The sequence below is a fragment of the Mya arenaria genome, chromosome 1 (assembly GCF_026914265.1).
Source record: "Mya arenaria isolate MELC-2E11 chromosome 1, ASM2691426v1".
Classification (NCBI taxonomy): domain Eukaryota; kingdom Metazoa; phylum Mollusca; class Bivalvia; order Myida; family Myidae; genus Mya; species Mya arenaria.
In genome coordinates, this window is record NC_069122.1 from 6,648,755 (window position 1) to 6,670,466 (window position 21,712).

A 21,712-nucleotide genomic window follows, 5' to 3' on the forward strand; every position below is an offset into this window, starting at 1 on the left:
GGAGTTCTTATATATATATATATTATTCCTATATACTCATTTAAGTTTTGTATATAAAGATTGAACTTTTTTTTATATTTTATAATGATTTTCATGCTTAAATATGTAACAATTATGCATCATTGTTAAATTTTATATTTCTAAATATTTTAAGTAAATCATATTTTTTACATGCAGATTACAGTATATGAAATAAAAAATTTACACAGTCTTTAAAAATTGCATGCTTAAACAAAGCATAACCAACATAAAAGAATTAAATTTATAAATAGAGAACAATAAAAAATATTCGGGTATGAATATTAGGAACAACAAAATAAACACACTTAAAAAGAACATCTTTGAGAAATGTTAACATTTAAAAACAAGTGTTAAACAAATTACCCTTATAATGAAAAGTATTACATGTCAGGATGGATTTCTATATACATCATAGTTATTGTGTGCTCTAAAATTAAACAATACATAATTCTAAATATAACAGCAAAAAAACAACACAAAACAAGAATGCTGCTGAGCAAAAGCCAGTGCTGCCCATTATTTTAAAATCAAAGGGGTGTAACTCAACAATTCTTAAAACCAGAGTTGTGGGCCTTGATATACATATGTGAATTCAAAGTCCCAAGCAACGGGTAAACCAAGTTTCATATTAATATCTTGAATGGCTTTTTGAGTTGAACAGTCTCGCTTAAAGCTTGTGCAACAATGATGCTACTGATCAGACCCTGGCACCAACGCTATGTCGGTTACTCACAATGCCTCAACTTTTTCTTAAGAAAAAAGACAAGCAAAAAATTAAAAGCAAAACTATTCAAATAAAGTAGCAAACTAGCCTATAAAGTTATTACAGAAGTCTTATAAGGAAATAAAAAGTGCATGACTCTGATTGATAAAGATATCTGTTGTAAGCTAGAAGCCATAATCTGATCTGTCTGACCTCTAACAGAAGTTGTAGAGAAAGAAGGGGGAAAGAAGAAAACATTCTAGCGCTATAGAGAACATTTATAATTATTAATAACAAGGATTTTTTAAATGTTTTTTTTAAATATAAAACAAAGGTATTTATCAAATGTGAAACACACACACACTGTATTCAAGTCTGAAATAAAAAATAACAAGAGAAAAATGTGAAGAGAAAGAAAATATTGGTTTTACAATCATATTAATGAGGACCTTTTTTAAGATCCCTTTTTTGCAATTCTGTTGCTCAGTCAAGCATCAATATGCATGTTGGCATGATGAAATTTTAAACAATCAAATTAAATATTGAATTTCAGAAGATAAACTGTGAAACGCCAAATGTATGAGAGTAAAACCAATTTTGGAAAGTTAGGTAATTTCCACTCCATTTTCACATTCCAAAACTAGCAAGCAATCTTGAGACACATGGACTGGCTTATGATTCATTCCTGTAAGTTTACTACTTCCTTCATTGAAACACTATTTATCTATTTAACACATACATTTTTCATTTAGCAAATATAATCATTATTATTTGAATTAAAATAAACTTCATTGATGTTGGTCAGAAAATACTAACATCAGCTTTTGAAAATTAAATTTTAACTGTATTTCGGTCTTAAAAACAGACAGGACGATGAAAAAAATCATTTTTTGATAAGATATAAAAACCTTCTTGTTTAATAAAATGCAGGCCGTTTAGGTACGAAGGTACAAACATCACTCCCAAGATTCTTGAAGAAATCACCATCAGAACTTAAAATCTTGAAATAACTATACATTGGTCAGATTTTTCAGAACTTTTTTAAAGTAAACAACATTTCTATTATCATCATTGTTAACTTCAAATCTTTACTGCTCTGGAAGTCTAATGGATACACTTGTGATCTACAGTCTTTCTAACAAGATTGGAGACAATCATCTCAGCTATACCCGTTTTATTAAAATAAATAAGCACATCATTACAAAAGTCACATTTAGAAGTTAACAACGATTTTGTTAACTTTAAACTTTAACAACAAAAGGCAGTCCATGTGTCTTTGACGTCAATTCAGTAAGTGAGAGAGAAAGTGCACCACACTACATCTCCTATAGGGATACCTTGAACGCTATTATCACCATGTTCCGAGACATTATCATCCGTGTCAATGCCCAAAGCCTCCTCCCCCATGGCTATAGTGAGTTTGAACGCTTGGCTCAGATCTTCTATTGTGTTTATGGAGGAATTGCTTGACATGCTGTCTCGACGACTAGAAACTGTGTGTTAGAAACACTCACTTTATATTGTGGGCCGTAGTTTTGTTACTGGTCGTTACCTGGTTGGTAAGACCAATTTCAAACATGACCAAGCTCTTTTGCCTATTATTTTTATTCTACTGCATGGCTGTTACAAGCATTCTTTATATTAATAATATCTTTTCATTCCAAAACTGTGTTGCGTACATTTTAAAGTTACGGTTGTTACTTGTTGTACACTTTTGATCATGCCATTTCCTCCAATGCCTATATTTTCAAATATGATTAAAAACACTTTTTCACATAACATAAGTTACATGCAGTTTAAAGGTCATTCAATTCCATCGTCAGTCAAGTTACCAAAATAGTCATCAATCCACATTTTCAAAATTCGATCAATCAAATAGTTACGTTACCATGTAATATTCATTCACACAATCTCAAACATTTACATAATATAAAAGGATACCACTTAACCTTTTGACATCACCCAAAACATTTGTGTTTTAAGATTTAATCAATGCATTAAGCAGGCAAGCAGCTCACTTAACAGATTTCTACTTGTGTTACATAACAGGAACTCTAACGAATCTTGTCAACATTCTTAACAAATCATGCACACCTATTTCTGACCAAAAACAGCCATAAAAGTTTTGTTACATCATGTAAAAGCCATGTTTTGGTGAGTTTAGTATCTCTTCCCTCATCCTAGGCATGCCTTTGAAGTGTGAAGGTTATAAGCACTTCATATCGTTCCCCAAATGTATTACATGATTACAAGACTGAACAGCGAGGTTCTCAGGCGATATCGACACAGACAGCAGAAGTTTAAAACATAAATACATCTATGTCAATTTTGAAAATGAACATGTAAAATAATTACAAATCATGGGGGCTGTTTTATCATGACCCCTTGCATCTGTTTTCCTTCATTGATACACATTTTCACTCCTCTATCCATAGCCTCGTAGATAGGCCTTTTAAAGGATAAATAACATGGGTATTAATGGCCTCTTCTCTAATGAAATCTCTTTTAAGGTATGGTATTTCTCCTAGGATTTTGATGAAACTGCCCACTCACAGTGTTACAATTTTAAACATTCTTATTCAGGCACAAGTTTTCAAATTTCATGCTTTAGGTGATCTTGATGTAGCCATGACCGAAAAAACATTTTTTTCACAAATAGAACCTGCACTTAACCAGTTGCCAGTTGACCCACTTGACCAGTTGCCAGTTAACCCACTTGACCAGTTGCCAGTTGACCCACTTGACCACTTGCCAGTTGACCCACTTGACCAGTTGACCAATCATAGGATTAAATTTTGTAGTATATAACAGCCCATGGTTTGCATTTTCAAATGAATAAGCTGGAAAACCTTGGCGTCTGAATTGTTCCATCCAGATACTTGGTCAATTTTATTCACAATAGATACTTGGAAATCTTATAATTTCAATTTTGATTTGATAATGTATTAATATTTAGACCATTCTGCTGTCTTATCATGCATGCGGTTAGTTTGTTGGTATACCAATGTCAGTTACCCCATACAATATTGTTGCACAATAACGCTCACATACATGTACGACTTAAAATATCAATACAAGGTCTTTTACAATAGTCAGACAAATCACAACATTTGGAAGCGAGATTCTTTAACTCTATTGTATACTTTGATTTAAAAGATTTTATCATAAAACTCAATTAAAGGGCTTCATTGTATTCTGCTACTTTCATCAACTATTGAACTCTAATTTTTGATACATATCACAGAAAGCAATTTCCCTCCAACAATGGACTCCAGTCATCAAAATTAGTCTTTTGGATGAACAAGCCTGAATTTATATATTACTGCTTGGCATTACATTTTAGACCAAGCCCTGCTGTATAAAATCCAGAATTTGAGCAAGCCCAGAAAGCATTTTAACAGTGCAGGGCTTGCGGGCTTGTGCTAATTTCGACCACTTGGAATCAATGTATCCTGTTAGGTGTATTATGGTACGGAGAAATGGTATACATACTAGATTTAGGAGAGGATTTGGAACTGCTAGGAGCACTGGATGTTGTACTGTCTCCTACACCTGAAAAAATTGGTTCAAAGGATTCAAAAATATACATGTGAAATGTTTAATATATATCCCCCTATATTTCAATCAATGATCTGGAGACTGATAACAAAGTATAACAACAATATTTCTCTGCTAACGCCTGGGGCCCACGTCATAAAAATTACTGGGAAGGAACTGGTATCTAGGAGTGACGTCCAACAGTATTACTACACTGCTGAAATTCTCACCTCGGTATGAAATCCCTAGAAATGAATATGAGATGGCGCCAAGAAATCCAAGAATGGGTTCTTTAATTTCACTATGTGTTTTGCAAATTGTGTATAACTAGACCTGACTTGTTCTTCCATGGAAACATTTCTGAATCGCGATGTAATGACAGAAATAAGGTTGCTAATTTTTTATTCATTTTTTTTAAAGCATCATATGGAATTTTCTAGGAGCAGAAAGTGTACATGACTTTTGATGTTCTATTTATAAATTATTGAAGTTATATCATGTTCGTACCTATATCTACAGTGTGCGTGATCATGTTGATGTTTACTGGCTCTGAGTCCTCCGGTGGGGGTTCGGAGGGAGGGGGTGGGGCAACAAAGGTGGGGGGTCGCTGACGATGGTTCAAGTCCAGTTCCCCGTCCTCACTATGCAGGGAACTTGTCTCCATCATTGCCAGGCCTGGTTCCCGGTCCGTGTCAAAGTGCTCCTCATCTTCGTCGGAATCATCGATGTTGAATTTCATTGTAACTTCCTCCATTGCTTGTAAGGCTGAGAGCTCTTCATCTATAAAAGGGAGGAGGGACATGAAAATATTAAAGATCAAGGGATAAAAGAATGATAGAAACCTTAAATATTGCACTGTTAATTGGATCATTGAGATCACTAATTAGAAAACCAAAATCTATCAGGGCCTTTTTACCAGTTATGGGGAAAGACACCCTTGCCCTTTTTTTAGGAAAAAGTGTGATTTTAGTACTTTTTCAAACATTTAGGAAAACAAATGGAGATTAATATAAAAAAAGCAATAAATATATCACTCAGAAACATCATTAATTTTAACGAATCGTGAGAAATTATCATTACATCAAAAAATATTAAATAAATTGTGTTATTTCAGAGGCTTTCATTGGGGAAAAAGCAGGGTTGGCTCTTCATGGTGAAGTAGCCGGGTACTGGCTACAGCATTTAAGAAGGGTATAATATGGCCCTGAACCCTGAACCCTGATAACTGGAAAATTTATTAAGTTTTCAGATATTTTAACATTTTTCATAAAAGTAAATAGACACATTTTTACATAAAAAGCTCAGCTTACTTGGATAAGCATTTTTTTTTCCACATTCTTTGTTAACTTATATATATATAAATACCATCTTAATCAAATCAATAGTTTATGTTTCTAACTATTTTTCATAAGTATATTTTTAAGATTAGAATAGGCAAAAGCAGTAAGTCTATTCTACAGAATCAAAACTAAATTGGTCTCTTTTGCAATTAATTTAAAGTAACAAAATGGCAATGCCACACTTGAGCATCTGGCTAGTAACAAAACCCGGGTTCAATTTTCCTACCCATAGCTGTGGCCCCACAGGGTGGAGGGCGCTCTCCAATGTTAGTGGTAGCCTGGGTGGTGGTCGGTTGGGCAGGCTCAGGCACGGCTGAAATCACAACACACCACACTTGTGTGAAATTGTGCTTGTTAGTACGGGGTTAGGGAGAATTAAGTAAAACACACCCTAGACTACATGCTATATATACGATGATTCTTCTATTAATGGCTTGTAATAACTACATTGACATATCGTGCAAAGATTGAAAAAATATACAGTACAAGTAAGAGGTGGTTATTATGCTCTCAACTCCAAAAGGAAAATGTGAAAATGATGAATTGTGTTTGAAGTAAAATATAATTATGTGCATTGTGAAAATCATAAACTGATATAAAACATTCCCAGATTTTTTTTTTAACATTCAAAATATCATGAATGTTCAGACTGAACCTAGTCGAATTGTTCCAAACAGAATTTGAAATCTTTCAAGACACTACAACCCATTATAAATTATATAGGAAATATCGAGCACAGCAAGTAAAACTCCCACTGCATAAAACGTGATAACAACCAAGTCTCCCACGGGCTGAGAATTTTTCTCTTACCGGTCATGCCAGGAGGGGGTAGTGGAGCCCGCTTCTTTTTCCGATTGAGTACAGGAGGTCTTTCTGGCTCCGCACTGGAATCTCGAGAGCCTGGTATCTGACCTAGATTCCGCGCCCGCATGGGCGACATATCCCGAATCCCACTGTCACCATTAAAGTGCTCTGCACTGTCTATAGAGGTAGTATCCAAGGTGGTTTGTAAATTATCTGTTTTGTTCGCGTCGGGCGAATCAGCACCACTAACTGTTAGTTCATGATAACCACTTGAGTCTGAACTATTCCGAGAATGATTTTTTTTTCAAAGGAAGACGCACTTCTGAAACATCCTCAATACGAGGCTCATTAGATTGAGGTTGCACGTTAATCTCCACCTGAACTGTTCGTGGTTTTGCGGCGATGTGCGGCGGAAGAGGTGCAGCCCGTTTTTTCCCGCCCTTTTTCGATGGCGCCTCTAACCCACTATCCGACTTTGCTGATAATGCTAAATTTTCATTCACTGGTAACAAGCCAGTACTTTTACGAAAGTCTGAGTATTTGTGTAGATCGCCTGTTGTGTTTCGGAGGTTGAAGTGGTCAAGCTCGCCTGAGTCCGCGTGCATTGTGTGGGGGCGTTGCCTGGGTTGTTGTTGGCCTACATTAAAACTCTCCGCCTTTTTCGGCCTTGATCTCACATCCTCTATCTCTGAAGAGGTCTGAAGCTGAAACATTGAGACAAGTCATCATATCAAAGAGAGATTGTTTTTTAGAACTTCACATAACATTTTTTGTTTAAAAAAAAATCTAAGATAACATTTCAGACTTTATCATTTGTCTTTATCTTTAATCTTTATTATTTTACAATGATTGTGAATAAATTTATTACATCATATTAATCACTCTCGTTGGCACGATTTTACACCCGAGTGTGGTCTTTTGTTGTGGGGGAAACCCCAGCACCCCGAGAAAACCAGTACTTGGTAAGACTCATGTCATAAAAAAAGAAATAGATATATGTTCCATTGTGTTTATTAGTTAAAATGCGATTAACATGCCATTTCTGTCATTTTGTCAGTGTTGTTAAAACTTTTTATGTAAGCACATTTTTTTTTCAACACTGAAGTTCATTTATAAGAGTAACGATTTTTTTTTATTTCCTTGCACTAACCTGTCACATCTTATTTTTCCTCCTGACCCAACACTTTTTTTTCCTGTAGAGTGGATTTTCCCCCATAAATTCCCAAAACACGAGCAATTTTTGAGTGAACATGTCAAAATCCAACCATTTTATACGTAAAATTCTCTACAATTTAGTGATATACCCCGATATAGGTGTTTGAAAAATAATTCTGGTTCTAAAAAAAATATGGAAAAAAGTAATGCCTACCTACCAACCATATTTATTTATTTCGATGCTAGAGGAAACAAAGAATTGTTCTTTTCCCCTAATAATAAATCTTTCAACATTTCTCACCTTGAACTTCTTCTCCTTTTTGCTGAGCATTGAAAAGAAGCCTCTTTTGGCCTTCTTCTCGCCGGCTGATGGCATGAAGGGGGCGTTGTCACTAGGTCTCGGCTCCTTGGATTCACTCCCGGACTTTGCCGCGGCGTATGCTAGGTCGGGCATTGAGCGGGCTTCAGCTGCTCGCAATACAGCTGTGGAAAGTGTAAATGATTTATATGGAGTTACACGATGCAAAATATTGGAGATCATGCAGTAAAAAAACCCAACCTTTATGATTAGGCTCATATCTCTGACAATGATATCATATTTAACCATAACAATCAAAACTGGAAAAAAAGATCAACATGTATTCTTCTTATTAGTATTATAATAAATACAAATTTAGATTTCAATATAAATTGAATATTAATTTAGTCTTAAATTAAAGTTTATATACTATTCAGTGTCCTGAAGGAGGTTTGCAAATATATGTATCATAATCAATAACCAATTGCTTCAGTTTTACTACAAATGTGTCATCAGTATAAGAATAGGTGTCGGGCCATTTTCAATTACCATCTTAGATTTATCTTAATATTAAGAATAAAATCCAAGAATTTTGATTTGACTGTAAAATAAAATAGACTAAATGGAGTCTCTGAGGTATATATATAAGGATGAGAATAAAAACTATATTGAATACAGCCCCTGAAAGATGGCTTCTATTTCTTTTTTCATCTTGTGAGATTTGCAAAAGGCCATTTTACCACTTTTTTTTAAAACAACAACAAATAAGTATACTTCACCTACCTACTGACTCGAAATTGATTTCGTTCGATTTAAGATCACCGACACTTGTGCTGTCATCTACAGAACTGGAGGGATCCGTTGGCAGAATAAACAAATACTGGGTCGGGTCAAAGTTCTTCTTCGCGCAAATGATCGACCGCACCTCGCCGAGCGACTGTTTCGGGCTTATACGAATAACCTCCTTCTGGTTGCCTGGCAGGTTCACCGTGAACCGATACGTCATCTGAAAAAGACATGGAGTGGGTAAAATCAATGGTCAAGCAGTTGGTATACAGGGGGTCGTTTCATTTAAGGATTTTAGTCGTAACGTCAATTATCTGAAATTTGTAAAAACAACATAAATGACAACTCATTGATAATCATTGTTTAGATTTTCTCAAATTTGTGATCATGTTTAATACTGACTAAAGATCATTTTAAAATTAAATATTTAGTAAAAAAAAACATGAAAATACAACATTATAATACAATTTCATTTTACGACTAAGGTTTTTATTGAAACCACCCCCTGTTACTTAATTATGAACTTTACTAATGACAGTCTGCAGAGATGGTTGAGTTATCTGTTTGGAATGACATTGAGAAAGTTGGGTCATTTAGCACAAAATTATCCAGATCTTTAAACTATGACTAAAACAACGTTCAGTTAATATACCATCATGTACAGTGATCAGTGATCATATGGAATGAAACAATGTCATACAAAGTACATGAAGGCTAGAAGAGTTCTTTATAATTTCATACATGTGACAAACGTAGAATCAGGGATCAATTTAATCAACACACGTATCGTACAATCAGTTTTTCAAATGATTGTGAGATGTAATAATGTCTGTTTAGAAACTAAGAACTTTATTGGTCTGATAAGGGAACTGTTTCAAAAATCTTTAATCTGTATTTATAAACGTCACAAATGGTAAAATGTTTTATTTTTTGTATATCCTCAACTTTAACTTCATTTTCAATACTCCCTGAAGTTCAATTCACTCCAAAAATAAATAAAGTACTGAAATATGAAAGTTAGATTATTTCAATTTACGACTAAAATTGAGTAAGAACTTTATTGAAACGAGCCCTGATATTTTGTCTTTCTCTCATTGAGAAGACAATGGCCCCGCCCCTCATTGCTTACCCATGTACAACAGTCCATCATACAGCCATCAAATCACACTGTGTCAGAGATTCCTTGCAAATTCTCCATGTAAAAACAAATATAACCCACATCCAACATGAACCTTCTCATAATTCCAATAATTGGATCACAATTTACAGTAATGTATCTCCTTAATATTCAGGTATCAATTAATTCCTTTTAATATCATATTGGAGTCGGAATAAAATCAATTTCTCTGCAAATGGACATCTTTTCCTCTGAGATCCATTAGTTTTATTTTCTAAGTTAAATGTCACATTCTTTCAAATTCCTATTGTTAAATATTTGTAAACACAAAACTATATACAGGTAAAACCTGATTATCGAACATGTATGATTTTCAAAGCACCTGTTTGAAAGAGACAGTGATTATTATTGGATATCAATAATTCCCTTCTCTTATTGTTAAGCTCTGCTTTAATAATAGATTAAAGATATTGGCTCACACTTCCCACCCTAACCCGAATAAAGAATTAAATCCAGTTATGTCGCCAACATAAATGTAAAGTAGTCCGATTTTGCAATTTTTGGCATAAACAACGTTCTACATGTATCAGAGATAAGGTCATTTTATCTTACAGTTTATTTTTAGGCAATAAAAAGAAATGAATTAATCCTCAAATAAATATACAATGGTACGCCATTGCAAATTCACTGCCAGGACAATATAAAACGTGTTTAAATCTCTGTCCGGGCATTCCAATGGTAGATAAAACGTGTTGTGTTTAAAATGTTCACAACTCCAAAACAATCTGCATATTTAAATCATGGCGATACTTATCATTTGTTTCTTTAAAGTTTCCTATTTTTTGTAAATTTTTTTTGCTATCACAAAAAGTATCTAATTATTCTGTCTTAAATCAACCATTAAAAAATCATTATCAAAAATTGTAAACATAATTAATATTAAAAGCTACAATTACGTAATAGAGAAATAAACTAATATACAATTACTTTAACATCAATTAAAGACTAACATTTTGTAGACTAAATATCTTGATCAAAAGCATTTAAAGAATTGACACGATTCCATTGTTCCAATACATTGATTGATTAGTAATGTATATCATACCAGATAATCAAATATGTCCTTAAGTTGGCAAACGGTTCAAAGAACACAAGAATTCCTGATTTAATACATGAAAGAAGTCAAAACATAGCACACCTATAGCCCTACCTAAATAAGTATGTCCTTAAAGGGGCACAAACAATATTAAGGTTTCACTTCAGAAATATAATTTTTTTTAAATTGAATGCATTATACTTTTTAACTGAGACTTAAATGATAAAAAAAAAATAAAGCATATTATTTGTATACAGATTAAAAATATAAGCAATATTTTGGCACTTTTTTAACTCATGAATTTATAGCCACGTCGAAAGTCTTAGTTGAAAACTGTGATTTATTCAGGTTAATATTTTTTTAACTACCGTATATATATACACAAATTTTACGCTTTTTTTTATCCTTGAAGTTAAATGAGTATAACGTAATAATGCATTATTTTTAATATTATTTTTTTTATGCATCCATCAAGTGTGAACCCATACTGTGCCCCTTTAAGTTGGCATACAATGATTCCTGGCCTAATACATGCCTTAGGTCATATTTAACACACCTGAACCCTTCCTCAAAATATTCTGAAGTTAACACACAAGAGTTTCTGACTACATGCTTGAGGTCATATTGTACACGCCTTAATCCCTACCTAAATATATCCTGAAGTTTACAATCAAGAATTCCTGACTTCATACATGAGAAAGTCGGAACATGGCACACAAGTACACCCCTTTATTTATATTTCACCTTCATTTCGATAACCTTTGTTGATAAAACAAAGCCTGTGTTAATAAATCCAATCAGAGTCAATTATTTATAGAGTAAACATTCATTAAGGTGATTTACAGGCTGTTTATGGACCATCATCACAGATGATTACTAGTACAGAAGGTTTATAGGACCATCATTAACTTGTCTGTATATTTTTTAATGAAAAGAGACTGAAAAAGTTGAATCTTAAAGTCATGAGGGATGAACTGTATTACATAAATACAATCATATAAGGGGTGAAAAAAATAATCTTTGTTTCCTCTTACCCCATTGACCCCATTTTTTCCTCCCGACATTACGCTTTTTTTGCATTTTTATAGAAATGCGGATTATTTTAGTAAAGTTATTCCTACCTCATAACCTGCAAATTATTTTTGGGAGATGCAAGTGGAAGCAAAGAATTATCTTTTTGGCCTTGATAATCATAAATATAATCATTAAGTGTTTATACCATTTTAAAATTCTACTCAACTAAGGCTAATTTTTCTGACAATCACATTACAAATGTTGGTGTGAGGGAGTTTTTATGTCATAACAAGAGATAATCAACCCACTTGAAGTTTGATTGGGGGCTGTATTGGGGGCTAATATAGCCGTCAAAACATACAACTTGAGACCAGAGTGAGAAAAAAACACATAGATAACTCTTGGCAGTGAATTATTTATTGGTACTGACTAGTTATCTCCCTTAAGTTCATAATGCCCTGCAAACTAATAAAATACCTTGTTAATTAAATCAAAAGAAAAGATCCATTCAAAATGAAGGCATTTAATTTATATGAGAGTAAATTGGTTGATCTTTTCATTGATTTAATATCATTAACTTATTGTTAGACAATCAACAGCAATTATATTCAATGAATGGCAATAACTCAAAGGTACTGTATTCATTAGCAGTTCTGGTTGTACGCTCACTTTAAAGGTACACTCTCATGTTTTGTAAAATGCACTTCATAAGGAGATTTAACTTATATGCCAAAAGCTGGAATGTTTCATCAAATGTTGATATTTGCTCATAGATTGTCTTTGAAGACCACAATTTTCATTAGCGTTTATAACGCTAAGTAATCACTTAACAGCCTTGTTGTTGCGTGATTGGTTAATTGACATTTATCACGTTATTGTTATCAATGTATTGTTAACCTGTTCTGTTAAAAGGTCAAAATATCTACAACTTTTGTAAAAGACCCGGTGGCCTTGTGGTTAATAGTTGTTTTTTTTCTATTTTGTTTCTTGACTTTACCAGCATGGGTTCCCACCCCACTAAAAACAAAAACAATGCTATAACTTTATTTCAATATCATAGAGTAAAATAATGATTAAAATGTGTTTTCAGATACATAACCAGGAAACTAATTTTTTGTCAAAACATGAGCGAGTCTTTTTTAATGTAATATTTTAAATATGAATAATTTAATAAAGAAGAAAAGGACATAAACGAACAGACATACAGACATACTGATGGACAGACATTGTGAATTGATAAGTCATGGAAGCACATAAAATTGTAAAGACCCCTATTATTTATTAGGCATCTCAAATTTGTCGTTTCAAATTTGGTCCTGCAGGTATGAAGTCAATCAAGGCTGACTTGGAACTAACGTGAAGAAATCATTTCTACTTTCATCTTGATCAACTAATTCCACAGAAATAAATCCGGACAAATGCTGATAGATGATGATTCCATCCGATTGCCTTAATTCCACTTATGGGCCATATACCTGACACAGCTTGCATAACAATCAGCTTAAATACTATTGAAGGATGATATAAGGAAGATTTACGTTTTCAATACGCCGAAATCTGCTCAGACAGGATTTTATTTCACTGTAAAAAAACTAAATTAATTATTATTCTCAGAATTCTTATGTTATTGCAACTCCCTGCAAAATACAGCTGTATCAAAAAATATATATCAAATTTTGTACTTAAAAGTTATAAAAGTAGATCGAATTTTTGAAATTATAAAAGTTTTATAAAAAATCCTTAATGTACTATATATGATAATATAAATAATTATTATTATTATGTTATTCAAGAAAAGAACAAAACTTGAATATGTTTTCTACATCAAAAGACAAGGCATTTCTGATAAGAGAAGAAAACGCTGATAGAGCAAAGAAAAAATACACATATATTTGTCATACACTATGAGTGAAAAATGTCATGAGGAATGTTATGTCAGTACAAAGTCAAATGAAGCATTTAAAATTCAGTCCACAACGTCCATGCTAATGCTGTAATTGATATTCACAAGTTGGCAAGTGTATATCTGGTGCATAATTAAAGGAAGAATAAATACACATTTTATCTCTTAGAAAGCCATAAATGAAAATATGAAATAGATGTTTTTATAATCACTGAAGAAACCATCTATTTTGTAATGCAGGAAGAGTGTGAACTCGGAAGAGATAAAGAACCCCAAAAACCACTGAAACACAAGCACACTGTGCTATTCATTTTTTGTGGTCCTTTTTGTTAATAACTATTAATTAATTAATATGACAGATACATCAATAAACTTTAAAATTAAATTCATCGTGTAATTAATATAATTTTCATTTTGAAATGATTGTACAGGATACATGTGGAATTCTCATTGCATGACTACAAGAGAAGTCATAACATCACAGAAGTTTTCCACTATGAATTTGTATCGTATTGGAAGAAATAATGTTTTATAAAAATAATTAAGTGTATTTGTATACTATATTTGAATGTATGTTTAATGCATAAAAACATTACAAGAGATAATTAAGTTTTTTTCTATGTGACACAAAAAGTTTTAAAGTTTAGAACTATATAAATGTAAAATATTAACAAAGTTAAAAATATGCACGCTATACATTGTTACTTTTAAAGCTGACACTATAAGTAATAAAATCTAAACCATAAAATACAGATGTTTGGTACGGCTTCACAGTGGTAAAAGTTTGTGTTGGTATACTAAGTTCTCACGTACCCACATGTGCACTGATCAAAAGATTATTGTGCTAATGATATTAATACAACACGCACGCGTTCCTGCACTGTACACTTTTCAGGTAACATGATAATACATCACAACTGCGAAAGGAATTCATGACAGTTCATTTGAACTTTTTCTTGATTTTAATGCTTTAATAATCCAGTTAAATGTGATCTATGCGGTTTTAGCGTAACTGCATTATTGGCGTAACTGCGTGTCATAATGAAAATATCGTTAGGAAATTTATCGCATAGATTCTGTTCATAATTTTACTATGCGTAACTCCGTTTTGGCGTATTTTACTGTGTTTCATAATGAAAATATCGATAGGAAATTTATCATATAGATTCTGTACTTCTTTTACGGCCGTACCTAAGCACTCCTAAGTGGTGGAAGTTTTACTTCTAATATATCTTATTATAAAACGGGTCCAAAGTGGTCACTCACCTAATTAAAATCTATTCCATCCGATCAAAAATATTTCACATTATTTTCCTAAACACTAATACATATTAAGAAGTTATTTATTCAGACAAATCTTATACCTTAGTCTAATAACAAAATAGTCTTATGCCTAATACCTAAATACCACTTTATCAAAGTGTTTGTCCCAATCAATGAAAGAATGTGAAAATAGAAAAGTGGCATCTAATACTCTATAGGATAAAAACAACATAAAAGGCAAAGAATGTCAAGTGTGAAATGGACAATAACAACAATGTAATATTGAATAAAATTACTTAATAGCATCATTTTCATCATACATTGGGGGCATAATGAATAAAGAATTTAACTGAATACCGTGTTGATATAATGATTTTTGATAAAATGTCATTTTCTTTAACAAATAGTTCCAATAAGAAAATATTTTTATCATTTTTTTCAAAATATTTTACAGTTTGATTAGAAGTGCCATATTTGTACAAAATTCACAACATGATATATAGAGTCTAAATATCTGTCTACCTGAAAAGTCTTGGAATAAAGAAATCTCAGCTACCTAAAATATTCTAAGTAGAATCTTATCTTCAAATACAGAGTAAATTCCAAAACATACCTTATTTGAAGAAATACAAAACATTTTTAATAATTCCTTTGATGTGAAATTTTAAGGATAAACACTTAACTTCTAATAACGCCTACCTTACAAGTCATGTTTTTTTAAGCACTGAACGGTTACAAAATATCTGCATTTAATCTTGACTTATCCTGGATTAACAGAATATCGGAGTGAGACATGTATATATACATTCTGTAAATAATCTTAAACTTATAAATAAAAACTAATCTATGTGCAAGTGTTATTTAATGTCAAACTGTTTTACAAAATTACAAACCATTACGTAAGCAGGTGCCATTTATAATATATCTCATTTCAAATGTTTCTTACAGAAAAAATTATAACAGCTCTAAAAAATTTACTGTTTCCTGAATAAAAATATGTCACAAAAAAAACGGGAAAAATTAATCACTTCAAATTATTAATAACTTAAAATTGAAATGCTAATGACAACAAGGTATTTAACATATCATAAATTAACACTTTCTTACATGATTGTCGATTTAAGTTTTTCGTGGCCTGCTGGCATAATACAAACAATAACAAGATAAACGATGTTCAGTTTTACATGTATATATATATGTGATGATTCTCGATCTGAACACATCAGTAGATGCTGCGTTCATTGGAAAATATTCGCAATTGCCGAAAGGCCGTTTATTTAAGGAATGGAAATGAAGTGAAAATATTACATAATAAATGAATTTAAACTTCAATTGATCTACTTTACACTTATTACATGGGAAAAACTAAATTCAGAAAACAAGTATGTCAAGTCGGACTTTAAATATCAAAATAGGACCTATTTGATAAAATTCAATAATTGATCAAACTAAATTTAGAAATAAGGCGACACAAAACTAATCTTGTGATTCCCGTTACCCGACTGACCCTATTTCTATTAGTCCCAATGATCCTATTTACTTTGTATAGGCATAAAACAATTATATGTATGATCCCGGATTCATGACCAGAAAAATAGGCTGTTTTCGGTTGGAAAGAAAAACATCTTAATATCAATTATTTCTTGTGCTTTTTCTGTTACCAAAAATTATAAATTAATGCTTAAAAACATCAGTATGATTAAAGCATCACTGGTATTGTTAAGCTAAAGGCCAAAAAACATTTTTAACTTTTAAAAGAAAGAAAATCAAACAAACGAAAACAATATTTTTCAAGGCAATAAAAAAGATATGGTAAGACAGGAAACGGGAAACATAATTTTTTGATATAAAAATGTGGCACCATTATTTGTGATACATTTTATTTATTATAACCTTTCCTGGCCTACAGTACATCTAACAAGTTAGACCCACATTCCTCACTCACTCCGAGGGATAAAGCTGATGTTCGCGAGTTTCCTCAAGGATAGAACAGTTTCCCTCACTAAAATTCCCCCTGAGTTCCTTTGGAAATATTTTTTGTTGGCCTAGTTAAAAGACACACAACTTAACAAAGTTTTGAACAATGTACTTGACCGTTCTCACTGAACTGGTCAGCCACTAAAAGGATCCTTATGGTACTTACATTAAAGGTTTAGCTGTTAAACAAATACACGATACTAAGGCATCAGTTTTAACTTCAGATAATAGCAGAAAAAACAAACAGGTTCAATATAGAGACCATTCTAAATTCAGACTCAAAAATGATTTTTTTTTTGTATATTTACAGTCTAAGTAATAACCATTTTTACTATCATGCACACACAGGCCTAAAAAAAAAAATTGTTTGGTTAGGGTTACATCCTTTTCAAAAATAGGTAGGGTAGGTAGGCTTTATTTTTTTTTTTTTTTTTTTTTTTTTATTAGGCTTTATATAAGAATGTCATTTTCATCATTGGAAAATGGTGTTAAAGTTATCTTCTATATAAGCAATTAAGGTTTTAAACTACATATTGAAAAGCAAAAAAAAAAAGAAAAATATATATATTTTTTTTTTTGAGTTTTTCATTTTTTTTTTTAAACTGACTATAAAAACGATAGGGTCGGCGCCTATTCCGTAGGTAGGGTCGGGTAACCCGAACCAAATGTATTTTTTTTTTAGGCCACACTTCTTTTAAAAAAGAGATAAATTATATTGTAAATTTTTCAATTGAAGCATTTGAGAATTTATTTTTTTGAGGTTATCTGTCAGTCTAAAACGCAGACTAAAAACATTAGTAATAAGGGGCATTGACACTAAGTTTGGCATAAAATAAATCTGTTTTCTTTAAAGATTTATTGGGTTTAATTTATTCTTTTTTTTCAGTACAAGAATAATATGTGGTCTAAATTGTAAATCAAACTTTGCAACTAGGTTAAATAAAAGATAATACTTGTCACTAGCTTCAATTGACTATTTTTTTCGAAAACTTGTCCCTAATTTTTTGAACTGACATAAGGTTATTCCATTTAGAATTGACAATTGAACAGATTTATCAAATATCAACTGACACAAAAAAAGATACTTAACAGCTCATATTTCAACGCGACTTATTGTGTTTTAACTCAAAGGGTGCATTCCAAACATTTATTATGAAATATACTTCAAACAGTAAGTGTAATAAAGGTTGAAAGGCATCCGTCATTTTATTACAAAAGGTAAACTTTACGATTGTATTGCCATATTCCAGCTATGTTAACATATATCATTGTAGATCATCTTTTATTTCAAAACTTCAACAAACACATGCAAAAATAGAACGAGTTCAAAACTTAAAAGGAATATATTTCACATGATATATTGCACTGAAATTAATATTTGAAAGCAGATCTTAGAAATGTCAATAATATTTACTTTAAGACAAGGAAGTTGTAATTAATACATACCCAAAACATTCCAAACCTCATCTTTAATATTATCAACCACTGTAAAATTATACAAGTCATATAAGAGTACATTAACGCACACACAGTTTCTAAGATTCTGGGGGCAGACACACGAACGCTAATTGGTCAATACAAGCCTCTGTCCCCCTGGGGTAAATTATGTACTAGCAACACAAAAACCTGATGTTATCTATGTTTTTTCCCACTTTTTGTATATCATAACGCATGCGTAATTTTTCATTTTTCTATTATGTAAGTTGACAGTAATTAAGAAATGGCATGTTACCTTTCGCAATTAAGATGGATAAAAAATAAGTGATATATCCAGATCTATCTTGTAAATCTAGACAAGACATTTCGAAATACCCTAAAAAGAGCAAACCATATTGACTCCAATGATTAACAATTTGATTTCATTTTTTTTTTTAATCAAATGTCATAATTTAACTGAACTTTAAAACTTAACCACAAAACCTTAGTTAAAGCCATTGACTCCATGACCAATCCATTAAAAATATGATTTTCACTTTTTTTGTAAGTCCAACCTGAAAAACTCCTGCGTGAACATGTGTATCAAATTTCATGTACACATTTTCAAGTAATTGAAGAAGACATTTTGCGAAGCTATGTTTTGAGCAAAATACCAGGGTCATAGATGCCATGAAAACTATGGCATGCAATTCCTCGAGGGTGGACAAGCATTAATTTAAAGTCATGCAACACATGATTTGATGGCCCTACATCCCAGCATTTGTCTGAGTTCAAGTAAAGAAATTTACTCCTCTTCATGCATATTATGAACCAAAAGAAGAAGATTTCTTTATATTAATATTAGTTTGTGTAACCTACTGCAGAACAACAGGGAAGTGTTAAACAAAAAGTCTGAACATGCACTAGTCATAAGGCAAAAAAACATGTAAGCAGCAGAGTTAGCTGCATTTGACAAGTTTCAGTCCGGTTGAGCTCTGAAATGGCACAAAATACCCTAAAAAATACAACCCCTGGGTGCCGAGGCAGGCGCGTCTTTTAGGACTAAATATGGTATAAGGTATGAGTTGGGACATAAATGTTACCTCGAAAGGCTGGTTAGCAACTTTCTGTTTCACTTTATCTTCCCGCTGTTTTTTCACGACCTGTACTGACACTTTCCCATCATCCCCTGCTAGCACCCCGATCGTCTTATTCGCTTTAAAGTCAATCTGACGCCATTTATCGCCGGTCAGAACTTTCAACGAATGTGACGCAGGGTTGAGTTTGCTTGATTGCGCCAGATTTATTAACAAGTCCATCATGGGAATGCTGAAAAGGAATCATTATAAATTGTTAAAAAACAACAATTACCTGTCTGGACGACCGACTGTCCTCCGTACCTTTCCCTGCAAAGTTTTCTCCCAAGTGATTTTCCCTAAGTGACCCCTCTAACTGGGCATTAACTGACGTTGAGGTAGTCACGGTGTCAGCTTTATTTTCATTACTTCCCTGGTTAGCCCCACCATTGCTAGTCACCACCACCTGTTTATTTTTCTTTGTAAACATTGTCAACCATTAGCACTTAGACCTCAACAATTTTGCTATAAGAAATTTTGAACATAAAATTCCGATCTTCCTTAATATTTAGTTTCAGAACTTCCATATACACTGATTTCAAGTAGTTTTATTTTCACAATAAATCTTACGCTTCAGTGAAACTTAAACACGAAGAAGCTCCATTCCCATTAAAATATCAAGTGTATATATATCGTAGTGTTTACATGAAATGTTAACGTATATATATATATAGGATTGGAACATTTTAAAAGGCTCTAAAGTTTACTTAAGTCCCTGTTTAATTATAGTCTGTTTCATTAAAAAAAAATTGAAAGCAATTAATTATTTTCACATAATTAAATCAATATTTAAAAAAACAAAACAAAATAAACTCAAAAATAAATAACAGCCATGTTACAAAAGGTCAATTATAAACTTGAAAGTTGTAGTGAAATTAATGTGATGTTGAAATAAACTATCATTATTATTCATGCTCACACATCAAGTTAATTAAATATGTCTCATTTCAGTCCACCATACATTGCTAATTCATCACTTTGGCTTTCTTATCATTTTTGTATTGTGGTGTGCCCTTGACCTTGGAATGACTTACAATGCACCATAATGTCAGCATGGTGGTGGATCCGTGGTTTAGTGTTTAGACACATGACTATGAGCCCAGGGGTCGCTGGTTCGATCCCCCACCTCACCACTACAAATAGTAACAGTCTTACAGGTGGGACATTAAATACTAGGGGTCCTGTGCGACAGTGCTATACCCTGGCCCAGATTTAAAGAACCAGGGAAGCATATGAACCAGGGTTGCATGCCCAACAATCAAACACGACATGCAGAAATATAATAGGTCATTCATTGTAAGGTCAAGGTCAATGAGTCAATGGACAATCCCTGCCAAAACTTTTAATTTTTGTCCAGTTGTTAAAAAAGGTGCAAGTAGGTCATTGCAAGGACAAAGTCAGTTAAAAAATGTACAATTCCTGCCAATACTTGTCAGTTTTTTTCACACTTGATAAAGGGGCATATCTCAATAAATATTTTACAAAATGTTTTTAAACTTGTTACGAATGTGCATATTGTCATTTTAAATGTGTGTACCAAGTTTTGTGTTGATATCTTGAATGGTTAAATAAAACCTAGCTTTCTTTTTCTTTTTCCAAACACAGATAAGCTAAAAAATGGAACGCTAATATACAATCATACCATTTTATAATGATGTGTTCTACTTTTAATGATCTGAGGATCAAGTATCTCCTGAGCAAGTATTACATTAATCTGAACATGCATAAATTTTATCTCTTACTAAACACAACAGCAGAGAGTGACTGTTAATAACTTAAATTAGCAATGTTCATCTTCTATACTTTAAACTTGCAGGAATAATTTGTAAATTATAATCTACCATAACAGTGTTAAAACACCATACTGGGGAATTTATAATTCATTAATGTACATATTGTGTTTAACCTTTGTACATGGTTTTATATGCACATTTATCACTACATATATTACTCTGTCAAATATTTTTTATAACTTCACCAGACTGTCCTGTAATTGTCTTAATTGTATATGTTTGATGATATAATGATTGTTTGGCCTTTATGAAATAAATGATTTGAATTTGAACAGTACAATTAATAATTACAGTAAGATACACAAAGAATACTCCATTTTATTTACTTGTCAGGAAGTTTTTATGTTGTAATT

At 32.3% G+C, this 21,712-nt stretch overlaps 1 protein-coding gene across 1 annotated transcript in view; it reads right to left on the reverse strand.

The window, feature by feature from the left end:
- LOC128229380 (protein cordon-bleu-like) overlaps positions 1-21,712 on the reverse strand; it is a 50,077-nt gene that overhangs the window by 10,016 nt on the left and 18,349 nt on the right. The window contains 9 exon segments of the mRNA XM_052941270.1: positions 2,062-2,217; positions 4,217-4,276; positions 4,769-5,041; positions 5,828-5,914; positions 6,412-6,709; positions 6,711-7,109; positions 7,862-8,043; positions 8,642-8,864; positions 19,534-19,759. Coding sequence (XP_052797230.1) covers positions 2,062-2,217; positions 4,217-4,276; positions 4,769-5,041; positions 5,828-5,914; positions 6,412-6,709; positions 6,711-7,109; positions 7,862-8,043; positions 8,642-8,864; positions 19,534-19,759 — 1,904 coding nt within the window.